This window comes from Brachypodium distachyon, chromosome 1 (assembly GCF_000005505.3).
Source record: "Brachypodium distachyon strain Bd21 chromosome 1, Brachypodium_distachyon_v3.0, whole genome shotgun sequence".
NCBI classification, from domain to species: Eukaryota; Viridiplantae; Streptophyta; class Magnoliopsida; order Poales; family Poaceae; genus Brachypodium; species Brachypodium distachyon.
In genome coordinates, this window is record NC_016131.3 from 12,960,692 (window position 1) to 12,980,480 (window position 19,789).

The 19,789-nt window shown below is 44.8% G+C and overlaps 1 protein-coding gene across 4 annotated transcripts; it reads left to right on the forward strand.

Annotated features, from left to right (window-relative positions):
• The first annotated feature begins 768 nt into the window (after positions 1 to 768).
• On the forward strand, positions 769 to 7,586 carry LOC100834685 (40S ribosomal protein S15a-5). Of its 4 annotated transcripts, XR_002964959.1 has the most exons (5): positions 769 to 1,129; positions 2,476 to 2,553; positions 2,900 to 3,145; positions 4,112 to 4,271; positions 7,261 to 7,586. XR_002964959.1 is itself a non-coding variant. In XM_014896468.2 (3 exons), exons 1-3 carry the CDS (start codon positions 3,016 to 3,018, stop codon positions 7,357 to 7,359), a joined length of 399 nt encoding a protein of 132 aa, XP_014751954.1. In that variant the 5' UTR covers positions 769 to 3,015; the 3' UTR covers positions 7,360 to 7,586. The 4 variants fall into 4 exon arrangements, 1 of the variants encoding a protein (XP_014751954.1); XR_001405073.2 differs by having other exon boundaries at positions 769 to 2,553; XR_002964958.1 differs by having other exon boundaries at positions 769 to 3,145.
• Positions 7,587 to 19,789: the final 12,203 nt, after the last annotated feature.

Consider the following 19,789-nt stretch of genomic DNA (forward strand, 5'->3'; position numbering starts at 1 on the left):
ATGTATCTCTTCTTTCCCGTGCGCATTTCTTCTCTTCCTAATCGTCTCTCCCCTGCTGCCTCCCGATCCACATTGGAGCAAGCCACGAGCGTGGTAGAGCTGGGCGGTGGCGGCACGAGCACCAAGGGGGGCTCGGCGACGGAAGCCAGGTCGGGAAGCAAGGGATGGCGAGTGCGGCGTTCGGGCAGCAGATTGACGAGTCGGGAAGCGAGGAACAGGGCATCAGTCGCTGGATCTTTTGGATATTCTAGCCTAGAAATTTCAGGGTAGTTGGTTCGCTCTACATATTTGGGTCTTTTGGGTACTCTAGCCTAATATGGGTATTGGAAGGCAAAATATGGGTAGCTAGCAAAAAAAAAATTGGATATCTGACTTTTTTGGGTATAAGGCTGGATACGTTTTTTCGGGCAAAATACTCATATATTCTCTCCGTCTCATATTAAGTGACTTAATATTACATGTATTTAGACTCTTTTAAGCATGAATACATTCATATTTGGACAAATTTGAGTCACTTAATATGGGACGAAGAGAGTATATATATTGATAGTTATTGAGTGTTCTAGCAAAATATGTGTATGCTGGTGGAGATGCTCTTGTCTCAGTGACTCCGTAATGTGTGCCAAATTTGCAATTTGGCATGACAAGACTGTGAAGCCGGTGCCAAAACCAAAAATTTGGAACCGGAGCAGCTGCTCCGGTGCTAAAACTCAATTAGCGAATAAAAAATCCCCGTTTCTCATCCCATCTTCCTCGCCATGGCATGGAAGCTCGAGAACTACTGGGTGGAGTGGCGGCGGTCCGATGCGGACGGGCGGAGTGGCGGCATGGTTGTCGGGCAGCAGCAAGATGTCGATGGCGGCCATCAGTGGGGTGGCGGCGGATCTTATAGCGCTCTTATAGCGCAGCCGACGGGCGTGCATCGGGGGCGGCGGCAGGGACTCGTCTCGTCTTTGCTCGAGGGGGAACGACGACAGGGAGGGAGTGCAACGGCGGAGGGGGGGGGGGGGGACGATGTCAGGGAGAGAGAGCAGCAGCGGTCGGATTTGTCCTCCCATTGATTTTCTGGATGGAAGAGGGAAGCAGGAAGGTGAGCAGTTGAGGGAGAAGAGAGGAAAGTGAGGTGCAGGTATATTTATTCTTCGGTGGGCACTATCTGCATGAATTTGGCATCATCTGCACCGCAGGAAAATTAGGATTTAGCACCAACGTCAAAGACTAATTTGGCTTTTGGCATGTCATGAAAGCCCTTAGATTCAATTATTTTGAAAAAATAAATCGCCGCACTTATTTTGGGGACGGAAGAGGAGGACGGAATCGAACAAGGTCTACAGGCCATCACGAACAAACTCCGGGCTCCAAAACCCTTAAAGCAATTCCAATGGAATTTCTCAAATTTCGCCTCCAAATGTCTTTTTTTGTTCATTTGTGGGAACAAGGGGACATGTGTCCATCTCATGTTCGTCCTCATCATCCAACCACATCCCTAAATTCCTCACCCAAATTAGTTTTTTCTTCTCTTTATCCTTTCTCTTCTCTTTTTTACTTTTTTTTTTCCAATCTCTTGTTGTGGGACCGGGGCGGACAAAAGAAAGTACCAAACAATGTCCGGACACTCCAAATCTTTCCCAAATTTGGGGCAAGTTTGGGGATGTGTCCGGACAAACATGACAGTTTGTCCGTTTAAAAAACTTCATTGAAAGATGATTTTGAGAACAAAATGTCTGGCTAAATAGAACATTTGGGATAGGGGGAGGCCATTGGATATGTTCTTAATCGACCATAAAAAAGTGCCATTTGTTCGTGATGGCCTGTAGAACTTGTTCGATTCCTTCCTCCTCTTACGTCCCAAAATAAGTTCCTTGTTGTTTGTTTGTGTGCTCTCCTGGAAAGAATCGATTTTTGTTCTTTGTTATTCCTTCCATCTCTCTAGTTCATAAGTACTCCCTCCGTCCCATATCAAGTGTCACAACTTTGTCTAGACATGTAAGTGTCACAACTTTGTGTAGACATGTATCTAGATGCGTTTTAGTGTATATGTACATATGTATCTAGACAAAGTTGAGACGCTTAATATGGGACGGAGGTAGTACGTCTTGCTCAGTTGTTTGTACTGGAATTCCTTCCTTCTTCCTCTAACTATCATAGTACTTTTTCTGAGATTGTTGAGAAGTATGATGCTGTGGTGTAGACACGTTTTAATTTTTCTGTTTTTTCAAGACTTGGTTATTCAGCATGAGTTTTTAGAGTTTTGGCACTGTAATGATAAGCTATTTTAAGATAATCTCCATATTGTTGGCAATGCTGCTTTCTTTGTCATCAGTAGTCTAAATATTGCAATTTGCCAGGTTTTCATTTCAAGGGTAATCTGACTTATGCTATTGAGCATACATTTCTCATTGTGGATAATCAATTAGTCATGGCCATCCTGTATTAAAAAATTTCTTCTGATTGCTGTGACTTTGTACTATACAGTAGCAGTGCAGCGGCAAACTCGGTGACTCAGCAGTAACAGCAACAGCATCCACTCCTCCGACAGTGGCCTTCTCGACGGTAATCGGCACATTGGCACATACGTCTCAAGAAAATTAAGGACATTCTATTTTTTTTTTTAGGGGACATTCTACTTGTAGAAGTAACGATCTCTGTTCTATAGCTATCAGTACTGCACGATCAGCATAAGACAAGAGTTAGCTATTTTTTCTGGTCATATACTCTTGCACATATATATTATTTGATGCACATGATCTTGTTTTACTATGTTTTTTCCCTCTCCCAAATGACATAGTGCTTCTAAAATTGTCTAATTGATCATGCTTGATGCAACAATCCACTTGTTTTTTCAATTAGTTTATCCACTATGTCTTTTTTACGGATGTCTGCTTGCCATCTTGATCAGGAAAAGCATAGTCCATTATAAAGGGAAGTCTAAGGAGAACCGGCAGCTGGCAGATAGGCATAGCCGAGCTGAGAAGTGAAGTGAGCTACGGCGGGAAGAAACGAGGAGGGCGAGCGATGGGGCGGAGGATCCTGAACGACGCTCTGCGAACTACGGTGAATGTGGAGCGGCGGGGGAAGGCGACGGCGCTTCTCCAGCCCATCTCCGGTGTCATGATCTCCTTCCTCAACATCATGAAGCACCGAGGTATTAACTACCCTGTGTTATCTGTCATCAGGCTACTGCTTCTGTACAAATCCTCCTCGACCCTCTCGTCTCATCGTATCTCCTGTTATGCACAAGAAGAACGCGAGGATTTCATCCCAATGTCAGAGAGGAGGTTGTTGGTGTTTATTTGAAGTCATTGCTTGTTTACTACTCCTAGAGTCCTAGTGGTACGAAAGCCTAGTGTATATATTTGGTGATTTGCTAGGAATACTCTGCTAGGGAGGTGATGTTTTACAGTGTGGGTTTAAACTCGAGAAGAACAAAAATGATCCGATCCCCTCATGTTAAGACCAGATTTGGATTAGGAGCCCTGATGCAAACATTTCACAGTATGTGGCCCTGTTCAGTACTATGATTGCTAGCTTGTACCTCCTGGATTCTGGATGGACAGGATGTTCAGTGGCAATATTTCTTGTAAAATGTTTGAAATTGTGAATTAGTATTGGTAAGATGAAAAGCACAGTGGCACACAATTACAACACAAACACATTCATCAGAGGCTGGCACATACAGTGGCAGTTCTGTGTTTCTTACCTTAGACTGAAATTACTTATCTCTTTCAACTGTTCATTTGTTCAATGAGTGAAGCAAGTATTCTGCTGGTAAGATACCGCGTGCTGGAGCTTGTTATACTCATTTTGTCTAACTACCGTTTAGAACGGTAACCTAGTACTGTAGTCTCGGATTTGAATCACCAGGCATTATGCACCTCCACTAATGGAGAACAAGTGGAAAATAAATTATCTGGAGTACTGGCTTGCCTTTTGCTTTCCTGTCTTGACCTTGTGATATTGTTTAGTCTCCTAAATTTTTTCACCTGACATCTGTCGTATGTCCAGTAGTTCCGTCTGTTTGAAACTTTGTCATCTCGAGTGGGTAGGTAAACATTGCTTCTGGTGCTATTTGTTGTTCACAAATTTCTGTCGACTTATCAGTACTTTTCAGGATATATAAAAAATTCGAGGTCTTCGATCCACATAGAGTTGGAAAAATTACTGTGGAACTTCAGGGAAGGATTAAAGATTGTAAAGCTCTTACTTATAGGCAGGACCTCAGATCTAAGGAAATCGAGCAAAACAGAATTCAGATGCTTCCGACACGGCAGGTATTTTATGAATTCAGATTTGATATTTGTGAGCATTCATATGCTCTGTTCTCCATTAGTTGTGGGATACCGTTATCTTGCTGGGTCTATTTGGAATCTGTGATTGATATCGATAGAACCAGGAAGGTGAAGATATGGTGTGTCAAATTGTTTAAATGGTTACTTCTGAATGCATTGGGTCATTAGCAGTAATTTAATGATGGAAATTTTCAAAATCCATATGAAATGTTCATTATGGTTATGAGCAACTAAGAGCTCTTTTACAGTACTCCGGATTTAATATAAGCCGTTTATTTGTCCCGATCTAATGGTTATGATTACCTGATACTCCATCCTTAATCCCACGGAGTACCAGAGTCAAAAACCACGGAGTACCTCAATTTAGAGGGCAAACTTGTAATTAGTAAAGGTGCTTTGGTCTTTTCCCGTGGTCAACAGGATTTTGGTAGGCGATTAAGAAAAAAGAAAATATTTGTTCTCTCAGTAATCTAATCAAGCAGCCATCCACGAGGTCTAACTCTAAATCAAATCAGGAGCAGTTCGTTCTCAGCCGGAAGACCAAATCAGGAACAGTTCTTTCCAGCCAGAAGACCAAATCATTTTCGAACAGATGGATCTGGCCGGCGAGCGGCACTGAGAAGAGCGATCACGACGAGGATCCGGCCGGCCGTCCGGCTCCGGCATTGAAAGAGCGATCAGGATGAGGATCCAGCCGGCGAGCGGACGGCATTGACGAACGGCTTCGAGGGCGGCGAATCGATTCGATGGGTGTCGGGCGGGGCGTTCTGGCCGCAGCGATGGAGATCGGTCCGACGTTTAGAGTCTGTCTGGGCAGGAGGGGAAAAGACCAACTTGTTCTTTTGCTATCAACGGTTAGATATGTCTGGCACTCCGAGGTATGATTTTGGAGTACCGGGGTAACGTAAAAAAAGTCGCAACTAACGTTAATTAGACAGGGGACTAGGGGAGTACCTTGCAAGTTCTGAAACTTGTTGAAAAAAACTTGCGAATCAATATATGTTACCAGATTCTATCTCTGGCAATAGCATTTCCAAGGCAACATATTCTATCAACCTGCCATTGTGACAGATTTTTGAGTACTTGAATGAAGAAACTAGAGTCATAGAATAATGTAGAATAACTCTACTAGTCTTCCTGATGCAAATAGCACTTTTTGAAAGCAGGGCAAGTGAAGAGCCTAACAGGTTATCTCTTTCAGGTGACACTCTGTAAAACATTTGCTAGCTTTGTTGAACTAACTTCATCACAATCATATGATTGCTCCATCTTTTCATTTTGAAATGACTTAGCTTCAGGGAGATTATCTTGCACAACTAACTAGTTAGGCGCCTGTTCATCAGCGGGTTTTAGATGCTAAAACCAACCCAACCCAAAAACAGCAGTTTATTAAGATAGTGTGGTTTGAACAGTTTCCACGGTTTTGACGGGTTTGGCAAACTGGACACCTGCCAGTCGTTGGGGCGCAGGGCTGGCATGCCAATCAGAACATCAGGAACACGTGAAGCTTGTCGGTCACCGCTGCAGAGGACAGAGATCTGCCGGCAGTACAGTAGTTTCAGAAACGGTGCCTCCGCCATGGCTCACGCTGGCAGCTGCCGGCGAGGACAGTACAACAGTTTTGAGAACCATGGCTCACGCCGGCCGCCGCCGCTGAGGATGGCAAATTGGCGATGTACTGGCAGTATAGCGGTTTCGGGAACCGTGCCTCCCCCGTGGCTCGGCGGCTCGGCCGGCCACTGCTGCCGAGGAAGTCGATGTCTGGTGTCTGTACAGCAGTTTTGGGAACTCCTCCGCGATGAATTATATCCCTGGCTTCTGCAGCTGGCATCGCGCACCCTGTGAGCACATACAAGTCTAGGATTAAGACATTGCCACCGACCTCGTGGAATCCTATGTATTGATGTATAGCACTGTTGCGAGCTAGAACAGGGGATCTTCGGTTTCCATGACTTTGCCTCGTTTCAACCCGGCCCGTGAAAAACTAGCACCACGGTTTGGGTTGGGTTGGGTCAATGGTTTCAACAGGTGAACACCCCTACAACTAGTTCTAGCTAGACAACTTACTTGGATCTCCTTTGGTCACACATCTGAAGTTAATTTGGCCAAGTGTGGATGTCATGCTAAGCGATTCTAGCTAAACTAACTTCTGAATTCTTATTTGTCCTGCTTAATTTTGTGCTATATATTTATTTATAGACAACTCTTAGCATACAGTTCACATGCCTAGAGTAGAACTCGGGAGCACAATATTCTCGTGGGGATGTCAAGCTAAGCAATTCTAGCTAAGCTAAAGTCCAAATGCTTATTTGCTCAGCTTACTTAGGTGCTATATATTTATTTATTTGATTGCTGTGTCTCTTTTTCGGTCACCTGATTTTTAATCAAAAGCACTTAAATCTCAGTTGACGTATTAAAACCGCTGGAAGATCTTTCCTCTTCCACGTGCCATCGTTGGATTAAGATCCGACGGTCTAGCACATGGACTGATCTAACTAAAAAACATGAAAGTTCTCAATAGCAAAACTATTGTTTTATAGACAGCTCTTAGTATAAAATTCACATGTCTATATTAGAATTAGGGGCACAGTATTCTCTTTCTGGTCTGCATAGTTAGTGTGTCCAAATGTTTATTTGGCCAGCTTAATTATGTGACATTGTTGTATAGACAACTCGTAGCATAATTCACATGTCTAGATTAGTACTCGGAACACAGTATTCTCTTTTGAGTGCTGCTATACATACGACATCTTATCGTACGATGCAAATCTAAACTAACAATTCTACGGTACTATGGCCTTGGGATTTGGGACTTGGAGAATTTGGTGGAAAATCTAGTAGAAAAAAAAGGAATCGTAATCTTATCGGAAGTAAAAATGTCGTACACAGCACTTCTGTTCTCTTTTTGTTCTGCATAGTTAGTGTGTTATTGCTAACATGTTTCTTTGTCGTGGTCTTATTTGCTATGCAGTGGGGCTATGTTGTGGTGACCACTCCAAATGTTGTTTTAGGTCATGAGAAAGCGATTAGGCAGAATGTGGGTGGCCAGGTCCTTGGTTATTTCCATTGAGAAGGAAACACTGTTACCTGATCCTGAATCGGCCAGCGGGATGGCTTCTTTTTTGTTTTTGTTATGACTGAAGTCAACTTTTAGATCTTGTTTGCTTTTGTTCATGGCCAACTTGAAATGCAATAACATGTCAAAAATATTCCTCACAACACTAAGAAAATGCCGGTTGCTAAACATAAAACATTGCAATCCTTCTTTCTGCTGGTTTAATTTATTTTATAAACCCATGTACTCGGAGTAACGCTCTAGTTGCATTGCAGTATTTATGATTCTTCTGAGAATCTTGTTGCGTATGTTTTCTCCTAACTGAGGATTGAAAGCACTGTTAACTTCGGGTATGTTTGTTCTTGTTTGTTTCTTTCATGACCATTTTGTCATGGTTCACAAGATTATGGAAACTGTTACACTAGTTTTTGAGATCACTTTTAGTCGACTTGCCCCTATATAGCATGTGTGATAACATGGATAGGTAAATAGCGTATCCCTCGATCACTATTTGATCAATATAATATAAATTTATATCGCAAAAATTATACCACTCTTTCCGTCCAACAAAAGATGTCTCAAGTTTTTCAAATTTCGGATGTATCTAGACATGACTTAGTGTATATATGCATTTAAATTTAATCAAAATTGAGACATTTTTGTTGAACAGAGGAAGTAATTGGACGGAGGAACTAATAGAAAATAGAACATCTGGCCGGCTGAAATCCTCACGTACGCATCGCGCCGTCACATGGTGATTGCAATGCCACAACGGGAAGATTGCACGGTCTGGCCTCTCACTCAGTGTATTGCCAACGACGCCAAGGATCTGCAACGCCTCACTCGTCGCTGCCAAAGAAGAAAGCGCTGGACGACCTAATTTCTCTCAGGGCAACTTCAACAGTACGTTACTAGAGCTGTTACGAAGAGGGAAGAGAGCGAAAAATCTTCCAACAAGTAACGCCCAGTCCAATGGTTGATATTTTTGCCGTTACTGTGACCTCCAGGACTAGTAGTTTATTGCTGCATGCATATTAACTAGTGATGATTCGTTGTGGGCTTCAACGTTGTAGAACGGTTATTTTCTATAGAGTACACAGGAGAGGATGAGCAGGCTGCCACAAGTGGATCCGGCATGTACTGTGGTCTGCCGAGCATGAGTTTTTTAGGCGCTACTTTGTTCTTGGTACCTGCGAAGTACTGGTTTCTGGGCAGAGAAACGGTTTCATGCTTCTTTTTCGCTCCACGTCGTCCAAACTGCTGCCACATCACACTACAGTAACGGTCTAAGTGCACCATTGGAGATGCACTCATGGGCTGCCTTGTTGGGGTTGGGCCGAGGCTTCTAGGAAGGGTTGGGCCTACAACGTTGCATGCTGCTAATGGCGAGAAACTACTCCCTCCGTTGGGTTTACAAGGCCCACGTGAAACTTTATGTCAAACTTTGACAAAAATTATTTTGGTAACGTGGGATTATTGCGACCCAAAAGGTATATTATTGGATTCGTATTGAAAAACTCTTTCTAATGGTATAATTTTTATATATAATTTTTTTTTAAATAATTGTTAGTCAAAATGTGACACAAACTTCAATGTGAGTCTTATAAACAAACCTAAACGGAGGGAGCACTGTAGTATAATTGGTTTTCTGTTGGTCTTCTAGGTTACTCCGTAATACTTCGTCTGACTTTCGTTTTTAAATTAGGACGTATATTGTTCCTTTGACCGAGCGTCCTTGACCAAGAGTTACTCCAGATGTTTGACTTATGTGATACGGAGTACAAATTATAACTTTATACAAGTTCTTTTGAATACGTTTGAAATGATATAAATTTTATTTCACAAAAAGCATATATTAATAAACTAATTATTGATCAAAAACTGGATCAAATGAAACAATATACTCCTTACGTCTCATATTAAGTGAGTCAAATTTGCCCAAATATGAATGTATCTAAACCCAAAAACGTTTAGATACATGTAATATTTCATCATTTTTTATACGAAAACCAGCAAAGAGCTGGTGGTCAATATATTAAGTAAGAAGAATGTCCAGAGGTTTGCTCAAAGCACAAAGTTCATGGCGGGTGCCATTGTCTTCTAAGGAAAGCAGCCTTAATACAAAAACACCAAACAATAAGACCTACAACCATGATAACAGAGCAACACTAGAGAAGTTCGCCATCTTCCAATCATGGAGGTCTTTGATACGCTGCAAGAGGAAAGAGACAGGATGACCTTTTTGCTTGAAGACACACGAGTTCCGCTCGGACCAGATGTGCCACCAAGTGAGCATAATTAGCACACTCCAGCTCTTTCTCCGATCAATAGGAAGGAGCGACAGAGAGTATAACCACCAATCCTCCAAGAAGAGTAGGGCAAGCGAGAGAGGAAGAGCCAACATTTGAAGAATTAAAGACCAAAGAGCCGAGGAGGAGGAGTAGTGAGCAAGGAGATGGATACCAGTTTCAGGGTGGCAGCGACAAGAACAAATAGGATTGCAACGGATGGCCTTAATGGCAAGCCGGTCAACTGTGGAGGCTTTGTTCTGAATCATGATCCAAGCATTAAATTGAATTTTAGGCGGAGCTTTCACTTTGCAAATCAAGGACGGGAAGAAGGAGGCGGTTCTTCCAGCGAACTGCAGAAGGTAAGCACTTTTCGTCAAGTAGACACCATTAGCGGAGCGCGTCCAAGCGATGGAGTCATCACGGTCCGACTGAAGACGCATATCTCTACAGCATGGCCCAAAGGCGCACAAATTGCAGCATCCATTCATGACCCAAAGAGATTTTGAGAGTTTGAATCCACCCATTATTATTACAGATAGCCTGGAAAACAATGAACTTCTTGCGCTTGCGGGGTAAAGGAAAAGGAGCTCAAATCTATCCCTAAGAGCTGCAGAACCGAGACATATGTCTAACCGGATATATTAAATGTTACGGAGGGAGTACTTATCGAAAGAAGAAGGTATCCGCAACAAGTCAAGTGAAGCCAAGACGCACGGCGGTGGCACCAACGATCCATCGCGAGAGTCACACGACGGGCGGCTGTGTGCATGACAACTCAATGATCAGAGTGCACGCCGGCCTACAGCTAGTCACTCCCTCCTTTCTGTCTCCCCCTGTCCGTTCCCAGCCCGCCAGGTAGTACGCGCCGGCCAGCACACAGCTAGTCACTCCTCCTCTCTTCTGTCTCCCACTGTTTGTTCCCACTTCCCAGCCTGGCTCCACGCATCCTGCAGCTAGCGCTGCGCCAAAACAACGTGGGGGCAGCCACAAGTTTGGCTCACTTTTAGCAGGCTTACGGATGGATAAGCTGTGAATCATGGGATGAAGCTAGTGGAAGAAAAAAAGAGAAAGGAGCAAGCTGCTGGAATGCTGGACCTTTTTTGTCTTGACGTCTCGCGGGGTAATAATGCTGAAAAGAAAAAAGGCCATGGCCCATGGGTTTCCTTGACAGGCTCTCTCACGAGCCATAGTGTTACATGGTATGAGTACAGTTCAAAAAAAAAAAGTGGTAGTACATGGTAGCTGCATCATGCAGATGCAGGTTTATCTGTTCTGAGGACCTGGTAGGTATAGATAACATGCTCCTGGTTCAATTTCATCCGGTTTGTGGGTCCTCGTGTTTAGTTTTACGTGACTTCGTTTCATATTAAGTGATTCAAATTTACCCAAATATGAACATCTAAAAAACGTGTAGATACATGTAATATTTTGTCACATAATATGAGACGGAGGAAGTATAAAAAATTAAGTATAACTAGTGCGTACATGTAATATTTTGTCCCATAATATGGGACGGAGGAAGTATAAAAAATTAAGTATAACTAGCGCGCCACTGGCCGTTTTAGAACCGAGTAAATGTTTCTACGTCTACAAATCGCGAGTTGTGACGTGCTCAGGCCTTCGCAAACCGGGATTTCTCGCTTGACTTCGACTTTCTGGACAATCCGGGCTGCGATCTAGAGGCCCTTGAGGTGGACTTTTCGGAGGATGAGATCTGGGCCGTGGTCAAGGCCCAGGAGCTTGACAAGGCTTCGGGCCTCATGGTTTCACTGGCAGATTCTACGTCTCGTGCTGGGAAATCGTCAAACAGGATGTGGTTGCGGTCTTCGAGGCCATGGCACGGCTTGATGCGCGTGGGATGCGGGCCATCAACACGGCCTTCATCACCTTGTTGCCGAAGAAACCGGATGCGCTGGAGGTTCGTGACTTTCGGCTGGTCAGCCTCATTCACAACGCTGCCAAGCTTTTTGCGAAGGTTTTGACAAGGGTGGCGCCAGCGCTGCATATGCTGGTGGGGCCGCATCAATGCGCCTTCGTCAAAGGTCGTTGTCTCCATGATAACTTCATACTGGTCCAGAGCACGGCTAGAAAACTCCATCGAGCCAAGATTGAGGCGGTCCTCCTGAAGCTCGACATCACCAAGGCCTTCGACAGGTCGATTGGGCCTTTCTCCTGGAGACGTCGGTGAGACGTGGTTTCGGCCCGAGATTCAGGGCGTGGATTTGCGGGCTCGTCTCTTCGGTTTCGACACGGGTGCTTCTTAATGGCATCGTGGGTGATTCCATCGTGCATAGGAGGGGGCTCGGGCAAGGGGATCCTGATCTATCCCCCATGCTCTTTATCGTGGTTATGGACGTGCTCCATTCCATGGTGGAAAAGGCAACGGAGGTGGGGCTTTTGTCATGCTTGGAGACCTGTGGATTCGAGCACCGCACGTCCCTTTTTGCGGATGACGTGGTTACTTTCCTTCATCCCACTTGGAAGGATGTGATGGGGTGCTCGACGATCCTTGAGGACTTTGAGGCTGCTTCGGGCCTTTGCACTAACCTCGCCAAGAGCTTCGTCCACTTCATTCGGTGCTGTGAGGACCAGCGCTTACTGGTCGGCGACTTGCTCCGGTGTGAGGTGCGGGACTTTCCATGCGCTTAGTTGGGTCTATCCTTGGGCCTTCGGAAACAAACGGCTTGCCAGCTTAGGCCTTTGGTGGACAAAGTTGAGGGCCACCTCACCTCATGGAAAGCTCTCCTTCTCTCCAAGGGTGGCACTTGTGCTTGTTAAATCGACCCTATTGACGATCCTGGTCTATTCGATGATGTCTCTTGGGGCCTGTTTGGTTTGAGCCCCAGTCTACCCCACCAAAATTGTGGCAAATTTTGGCATGACCAAAAGAAAGGCATGACCAATATTTTGGTAAGGAGATGTTCTTTGATTTGTAGCCAATTTTTTTGGCAAAATTTTTAGATTTACATTTGGTTTTCAAACATCTTAGTACTCAAACATTTGGCTTGATCTATTTCTCGGTTCGTGAGGTAGCAGACAAGATTTAGAGATTAAGCATGGGTTAGAAAAAAGAATAGACAAAGATAAAAGAAAGTAGCTAGAGTTTTCCACCGACATACTTGAGAAAGGAGAGAAGGTGAAGGTACCGATGCTCTGTTTCGTTGCACAGCCAGAGAAAAAGATTTAGCAAGAAAAAAATATAGAAAAATGCTGGGGCCCACCAAGGGTCAGAGATAGAGCGCCCTGCCAATTTGTTGGTGAAGTTTTGGCCGCCCTTGTTTTTGCCAACGTTTCCGCTGGAGCAGCACGGGCGCGCCCGAGATGGCCTGGGCGAGCCAACTTTCTGGTTCTTATCCAAACAACATCCAAATACCATTGACAAGCCAATTTTTTGGCATGGCAGGTATTGGTTGTAAAGCAAACAACTCCTTGATCTTCCTGATAAGACCATTAAGGGGATTGAGAGGATCTGTCGTGGATTTCTTTGGTGTGGTCAGAAGGAGGCCAATGGTGGACATTGCCTCGTGGATTGGGACGTGGCTTGTTCTTCCAAACCCTTCGGCGGCCTTGGCATTCCTAGCCTTCAACTTCTTAACATGGCTTTCAGGGTCCGCTGGAGATGGATTGAGCGCGTGAATGGCACGCAGCCTTGGCGGGGCTTTGCGCTGGAGACTCCGAAGGATGTTGACGCCATCTTCGAGGCAGCCACATCCTCACGGTTGGGTGATGGGCGGAGTACGTTCTTCTGGACCGATCATTGGCTCCATGGTGTTCGCTTCAAGGACACGTTCACGGCGCTTGTGGCTCATGTTAGGCCCAAGTATGTGAAGACATGTACGGTGCGGGAGGCGCCGAATGGCGCGTGGATTGCCCAATTGGGCCCCGATTTATGGGGTGAGGCTCTCCAGGAGTTCTTCATTCTTTGGGATTCGAGGCATGTACTCCTCCTTGACGATTCGGTGCCAGACTCCTTGACGTGGCACTCGTCCAAAGACGGCTGCTACACGGCCAAATCGGCATACCTTAACCTCTTCGCCGGGCGTGCCGGTGACTTGCTGGCAAAGGAGGTGTGGGGCTCGCGGGCCCCGGAAAAGTGTCGTTTCTTTGCTTGGCTTGCGGCAAGGGACCGATGCTGGACGACGGACCGGCTTGCGAGGCGTGGTCTTCAACACCCTCCTAGATACCCACTCTGTGATCGGGAGATGGAGACCATATCCCATTTACTCTTCGGATGTGTCGTGGTGAGACAGGTGTGGACGAGCCTACTTTCTTCTTGGGGGCATGCGGATTGGATCCCTGAGGCGGATTTGAGGCTTCGTGATTGGTGGACCTCTCTTCTCCTTCCCCGCCAGACCCGCAAGGACTTTCAGACAATGATCATCCTTGTCCTCTTGACCATTTGGCGCCATCGGAATGATGTGGTGTTCAATGGTGCGTCTCTGCCGACGGCACGGATCCTGCAGTGTATCCGGGAGGAGCCGGTGCGTTGGGAGCATGCGAGACTCTTTAAGGGGAGGGTTTCTCTTGTGGCTTCTGAGGCGAATGGTTCGATAGATAGCAAGTAGTCTTTTTTCTTGTTTTTGGCCATTAGCGGCGTTGTATTGTCGTGTGGCGGTGTACTAGCCTTCTTACTCTTCTCCTTTAATCGATGATGTACCCGCTGGGTGCATTCTTGAAAAAAAAATGCACGTTCAGCGAGCTAGGCTAGGCTTGCTGCAGCTCATTGATCGATACCAGTATTCCCTCCGTTACTTAAAAAATGTCATATTAGTTTTTATTAAGATAAGGTTTTGACTACAAATTACTATGTTAAGGTACGGTTTATATGACATGCAATTAGTACCGCTAGATTCGTTATCAAAAATATTTCATGTTGCTTATGGTTTCATGTCATATAAATCACGCTTTAACATAGTAATTTGCAAAACGTTATCTCAATGAAACCTAATACCCCGTATGACATTTTTTAAGGGAACGGAGAGAGTATTTTTTTTTTCTCCATCTTATGGAAAAGTGATACTGCTGCTCTGCTGTAAACCGCCATTATAGCCTTACATGCACAGACAATGCAACTAATAGAGTATAAAATTTATGGCCAGAGATCTACATCGGCATGCCACGAAGATTTGTTCTCTTCGATGGCGTACCCTACAACCCGAGGCGAGCTAGCTAGCTTGTGGTTGTTGCAGCCATGAAGGGTCCACAGAAAAAAAAAAACTGTCCTCTCTCGGAAGAACGAAAAACTAACATGATCGAGAAAGTTGATCACATGAGTCTTACACTCTATTAGTACTAGCCGATGCCTGATAAGAGGGTAAATATTGATACATGCATGTCCGAGTTTTTTATTCTATTTCCCCCTCGTCTGACGTACGCAGGCGTACACGCTGTGTGCATATGTAGCCTCGTGAGTTTTGACTCGGCGATGTGAACGTTCATGTACAGTGGTGTTTGTGCACATCAATCACATCAATGACAAGTTGTGGATGCATCAATCCACGCATTGAGATTTAAATATTAATGTTCACAATATAATTTCTTTCAAAAACGGTCTCTACGTCGGAGTTGGATGCTACACTGGAACGACGAACCCAGTTTTTTTTATTGGGTGAGACAAACACTATTTTTTTTATTTTTTTCATGATCTTTAGTAATGAAAGGGGATTTCAAAAATCACTCGGTGGGCCATACCCATTCGCCCAACCGGGTTATCACTGCTTCACCAGCACGCATGTAAGTTGGGTGTGCGATGTAGGCCAAAACAACAAATTTGACCGTTTTCAGAAAACATAAATAATCTTTTTTCAAAACTATTTCCAAATCTCACCATTTTTAAAACTTGTTTTTTTATTGAGAGGCAAACGCCAGTGTGCATGGTGTTTGTTACATGCTGTTGGCCATGCACACACTTGGGTATCAGCCACCGCACCTATGGCGTTCGTATCAGGTGGCAAACGCCAGCTCCCCCGGTGTTTCCAGCAATAGAAACGCCGAATCTCTTGGCGTTTAGGTTGTCTTGACGCCACAACATCTGGCGTTACATTCGTCCCGAAACCACCAGCATGAATGACGTTTCCAAAAAGGTTCAGATTCGGAAATAGTTTCGTAAAGGGGTTATTTTTCCTCAACTTTTCAAAAAAGTTCAAATTTGTCGTTTTGGCTGCGCTGGAGCAAGTGCTAAGTTTCACATATAAACGGTGTCAAATGACATGCAAGCATGTGAGTTTTACACTTCTTGATTCCAAGTTTTCAACTCGCAATTGAGTTTCTGAAAAGGCATTTCGTTTCCTAATGAGTTTTGGTGTTAATGACAACATGACTTGTGGACTAATCGTGCGTCGAGTGTTTTCAGATTTGATAACTTGTGTGTTGTGACATGATTCATCGCCCTCAAAAAGGAAAAAATCGTATAAGGATTTGCGGCTTTTTATTTTATTGAGTCGTAGGAAAATCCGTACTATAAAGAGAGTGTCCATTTGGGAAAGTTTTGGGTGAATCAACTTCACATACACAAATCTACTAGATTGCACCCACATAAAGCCTAACCCAGTTTTCAGCTGAGAGTTGCTTTGATCCTGCTAAGTCTGTCAGACAAATTCAGTTTTAGCCGGTACTACCTCTTGATTAGCCGGAGGTTCCGGTGGCCGGAAGTTCTGCCCTGCTACCGGTTTCCTACCGCTATAAGCAGCAGGATTCTAGTAGTGTTTTAGTACCTGACCACCGAAAGTTCAGGTACTAAAACACTACTGGAATCCTGCTGCTTATAGCGGTAGGAAACCGGTAGCAGGGTAGAAGTTCTACCCCCTAGAACTTTCGGTCTGCCTCCGTCCTAGTACTGGTCTAACTGAATTTAGTCGTAATGGTTGGATTTCGAAGGGCTATAAAAGGGGCTTCGTCCCCAACGGGTCTGGTAGCTCGAGTACACCCAGTTCATTCCCTTTCTCTCACTCAAGAACACCAAGAGTTTCAAATCTCGAGATCTCTCTCCCTAGTGCATCCCCCAAGCCAATACTTTGATGAAGGGTTGAGAAGAGCTCGATCTAGAGTTTCACCAAATCAAAAGTTGATTCTTCTCATTTTCCTTGGTGGATTTTGTTACTCTTGGGATTTTGGGATACCTGGTCGGAAGGTGTCTCTTCAAGGCCTCAAATCTTGTGAGTAGGTGATTGAGGATTCGGGAAGGAGCCTCCAGTGAAGTTATGGATTGGTGCCCTTCTCCTTGTTTGTAAAGGTTCGGCGTTAGCCTTCAAGGAAGCCATTAGTGGAGCTCACATCGCCTTTGTGGTGTTGTGAGAGGAGAATACAGTGAGCCTTTGTGGCGCCTCTAACTTTATGGTAGAGCACTCCTCCAAACAGAGACGTACACCTCCCCAAAAGGTGGAACTCCGGAGTAAATATTTGTCTCCCGTGTGGTATCATTCTTGCCCCTTTACTTACTTGTTTTACTTCATTGTCTATCCTTTGCTTTGGCTAGTGCTTCATACTAGGGTTGCATTACTTTTAAGAGAATCTAGTAAACCCTAAGATTAAGTGTTTGTATCTTTCAAGAAAAGAAAACGTAAAAGTAAAATTTGTTAGTTGTCTATTCACCCCCCCCCTCTAGCCGACCATACCGATCTTTCAGTTTCCACTTTGTACAGCTTATTGAATACACGCAGCGGTGGAGTGAATGTGCGATATGTCCAAAGTATTGAACGTATGGTTATCCCCTAAAAATGTGGAGATGAAAGTTTTCGGATGCCCGCGACTAATTTAGCACTTTTATCAATAACAAATTATTGTTATAAGGAGGTCAACTGAATCATGCTCGTCGGGTATAATTTTAACAGCAAGCATAGGTGCTAGATAAAGGAGCATTTGTTAAAAAAAAAGCACGTGAAACATTACATGTACCTTGGCTAATTTTTTTAAAATAATACAATTTTTTTTAATCATTTTTGAAAATAATACGCGTTTTTCAAAAATTCCACTGCCACCGATCATCCACAGGTATGTGCAATACTACAATTTATGATTGTCGTCCAGAATTGTCCATAATTTAATTGTTCAACACACAATGCGATCTCAGGTTTACCAGGAAGGGAAGTACCAGGACCCGGACTCAGTGGCTGCAGAGGGTTCAGACGTACGTCACAGAGTGGGAGGCTGCGACGACACGAGTTTGGCCATTGGAGGCCGTTGATCTCGATCTATTCAACGGCTATTTGCAGAGGTACATGACAGCTACCCGATTGAGCATCATTCAACTCTCACCCCTAGGAGATAGCCGAGCCGAGTTTGCAAGATATGTACCCTAACCAGTCTACTTCAGGCTCTAGAGAGCGCGCGGTAAATATTTTCTCTCAATATAATGCATGTGTTTGTTACGTACTTTGCCATATATATGTAATACTCTTCGTGCCAATTGCAGGCTCAGTTGACACGGGATTTACAGGCCGAGTTCGCTGCGTATGGACGTTCGCTTTCGACCGGTCCACTTCTACTACAACGGGAGTCACACCAGTCCTGGCTAAGGAAAATGGAGGAGAAGCTACGCTCTATTTACGCGGCTATCACGTGCACCCGCACTTCGGACATCGTTCACCACCGGGCATCCGTACGGCCCCCGCGTCCCTCCACGCACCAGCAGCAGCCACGTCAGCAAGAACCACCACCTCCGACACCACCCGCGTCCACGTCTACCAGAGCAGTTGACGCCCACGTCACCACCTCCTGAGCAGGCCGGAGGTTCGTCGTGGCACCAGCCGCAGTCTTCTTTCGACTATTGGCAGCAGCAACCCTCTTTTCAGACTGGAGGTTCGGCATGGGAGCAGCAGCCCCCTTTTCAGGCTGGAGGTTCGGCGTGGGAGCAGCAGCCCCCTTTTCAGGCTGGAGGTTCGGCGTGGCAGCACCAGCAGAGTGCCCCGATGAACTTTGAGTTTCGTCCACAGATCCAGCCACAGGGTATGTATATTTCTATCCATTGTGTTCATTACCATGACTGCTACACAATTCTTCGCTAATTACTTTCCCGCATGCAGGAGCCTACAGGCATCAGTCGTCGTTGTCCGAACCCTCGTGGGGTAGTGAGCAGGATCACGCTCAAGGAGAGGACTATTCTGTCCACCACAGCTGGATGTTCAATACTCCGCCACCAGACCCTACACAGGAGGATACACAGTATCACGAGGCTGGGTCCGTAATTCCTCCGCGCAATGTTGTGCCACCTCATATGTATGGATGGACCACGCCACATCCACCCCCGGAACGCCATCCCAGACGACGTGGCTAATATTTGCATGTAGGACCTATGTATGAGACATATTTCTACCCATGTATGAGACATATTTCTACCTATGTATAAGAGAGACATGTTACTATTTTTCGCATTCTTATTCGAGTTACATTTGCAAATAAAAAACGACAGGACTGAAATACATATGCAATAGAAAGATTGAAATTAAAACCGACAACTTAAAATAAGATAACCTAACTCTAGCCCTACGAAGATGAAGTGCTCTTGCCCTTAGACGATGATGTGCTCTTTTGTTGGGAATATGCCCTAGAGGCAATCATGTATGATGTAATTCCCAATGTATTCATAAATATTATTGAGTTGTCCTTGTTTGAACATCTGATATGTATCATTGAATATGTGATTTGATTGTGGAACTATGTATTCATGTTGTTCATACTAAATTGTCCTTAGTCATTGAGGTTGTGCTGGACACATAACCTAGACTAATGTGAAAGTTGGCTGATGACTCGGTTCCACTTGTCATGGGCATGGTGATGTCATTCCAGCTTACACGGACTCGGCTAAAGAGTTTAGCGAGTCGGACTGACCCATATTGAGATGCAACGAGTAGGTCGTCATTTGCATGTCTCAATCAATGTAATCCTTAGACCTGAGGTTATCGCACAATCCGAGTTGTGGATCACCAACTTAGGTTCTGTCAAACGTTGTTCCGTAACAGGGCAGTTATAAAGGCAGAGTTCGGGTTGACTGAGAATCAAGCTGTGCGATGTGGATAACCAAGATGGGATTTTGCCCCTCCGACTGGAGAGATATTCTCTGGGCCCTCTCGAGTGATATGATTCGGGAAGCATGGCCATGCGCGACTTGGTTAATTGTTAACCGGGTCGATCGACTAAGAGTTAGTCGGATGAATCGT

Coding starts and splice junctions, on each gene's coding strand:
- LOC100834685 (XM_014896468.2), top strand. CDS start 3,016: ATGGGGCGGAGGATCCTGAACGACGCTCTGCGAACTACGGTGAATGTG. Junction 3,146..4,101: donor CAACATCATGAAGCACCGAG/GTATTAACTACC, acceptor TCGACTTATCAG/TACTTTTCAGGATATATAAA. Junction 4,272..7,260: donor AGATGCTTCCGACACGGCAG/GTATTTTATGAA, acceptor TTTGCTATGCAG/TGGGGCTATGTTGTGGTGAC.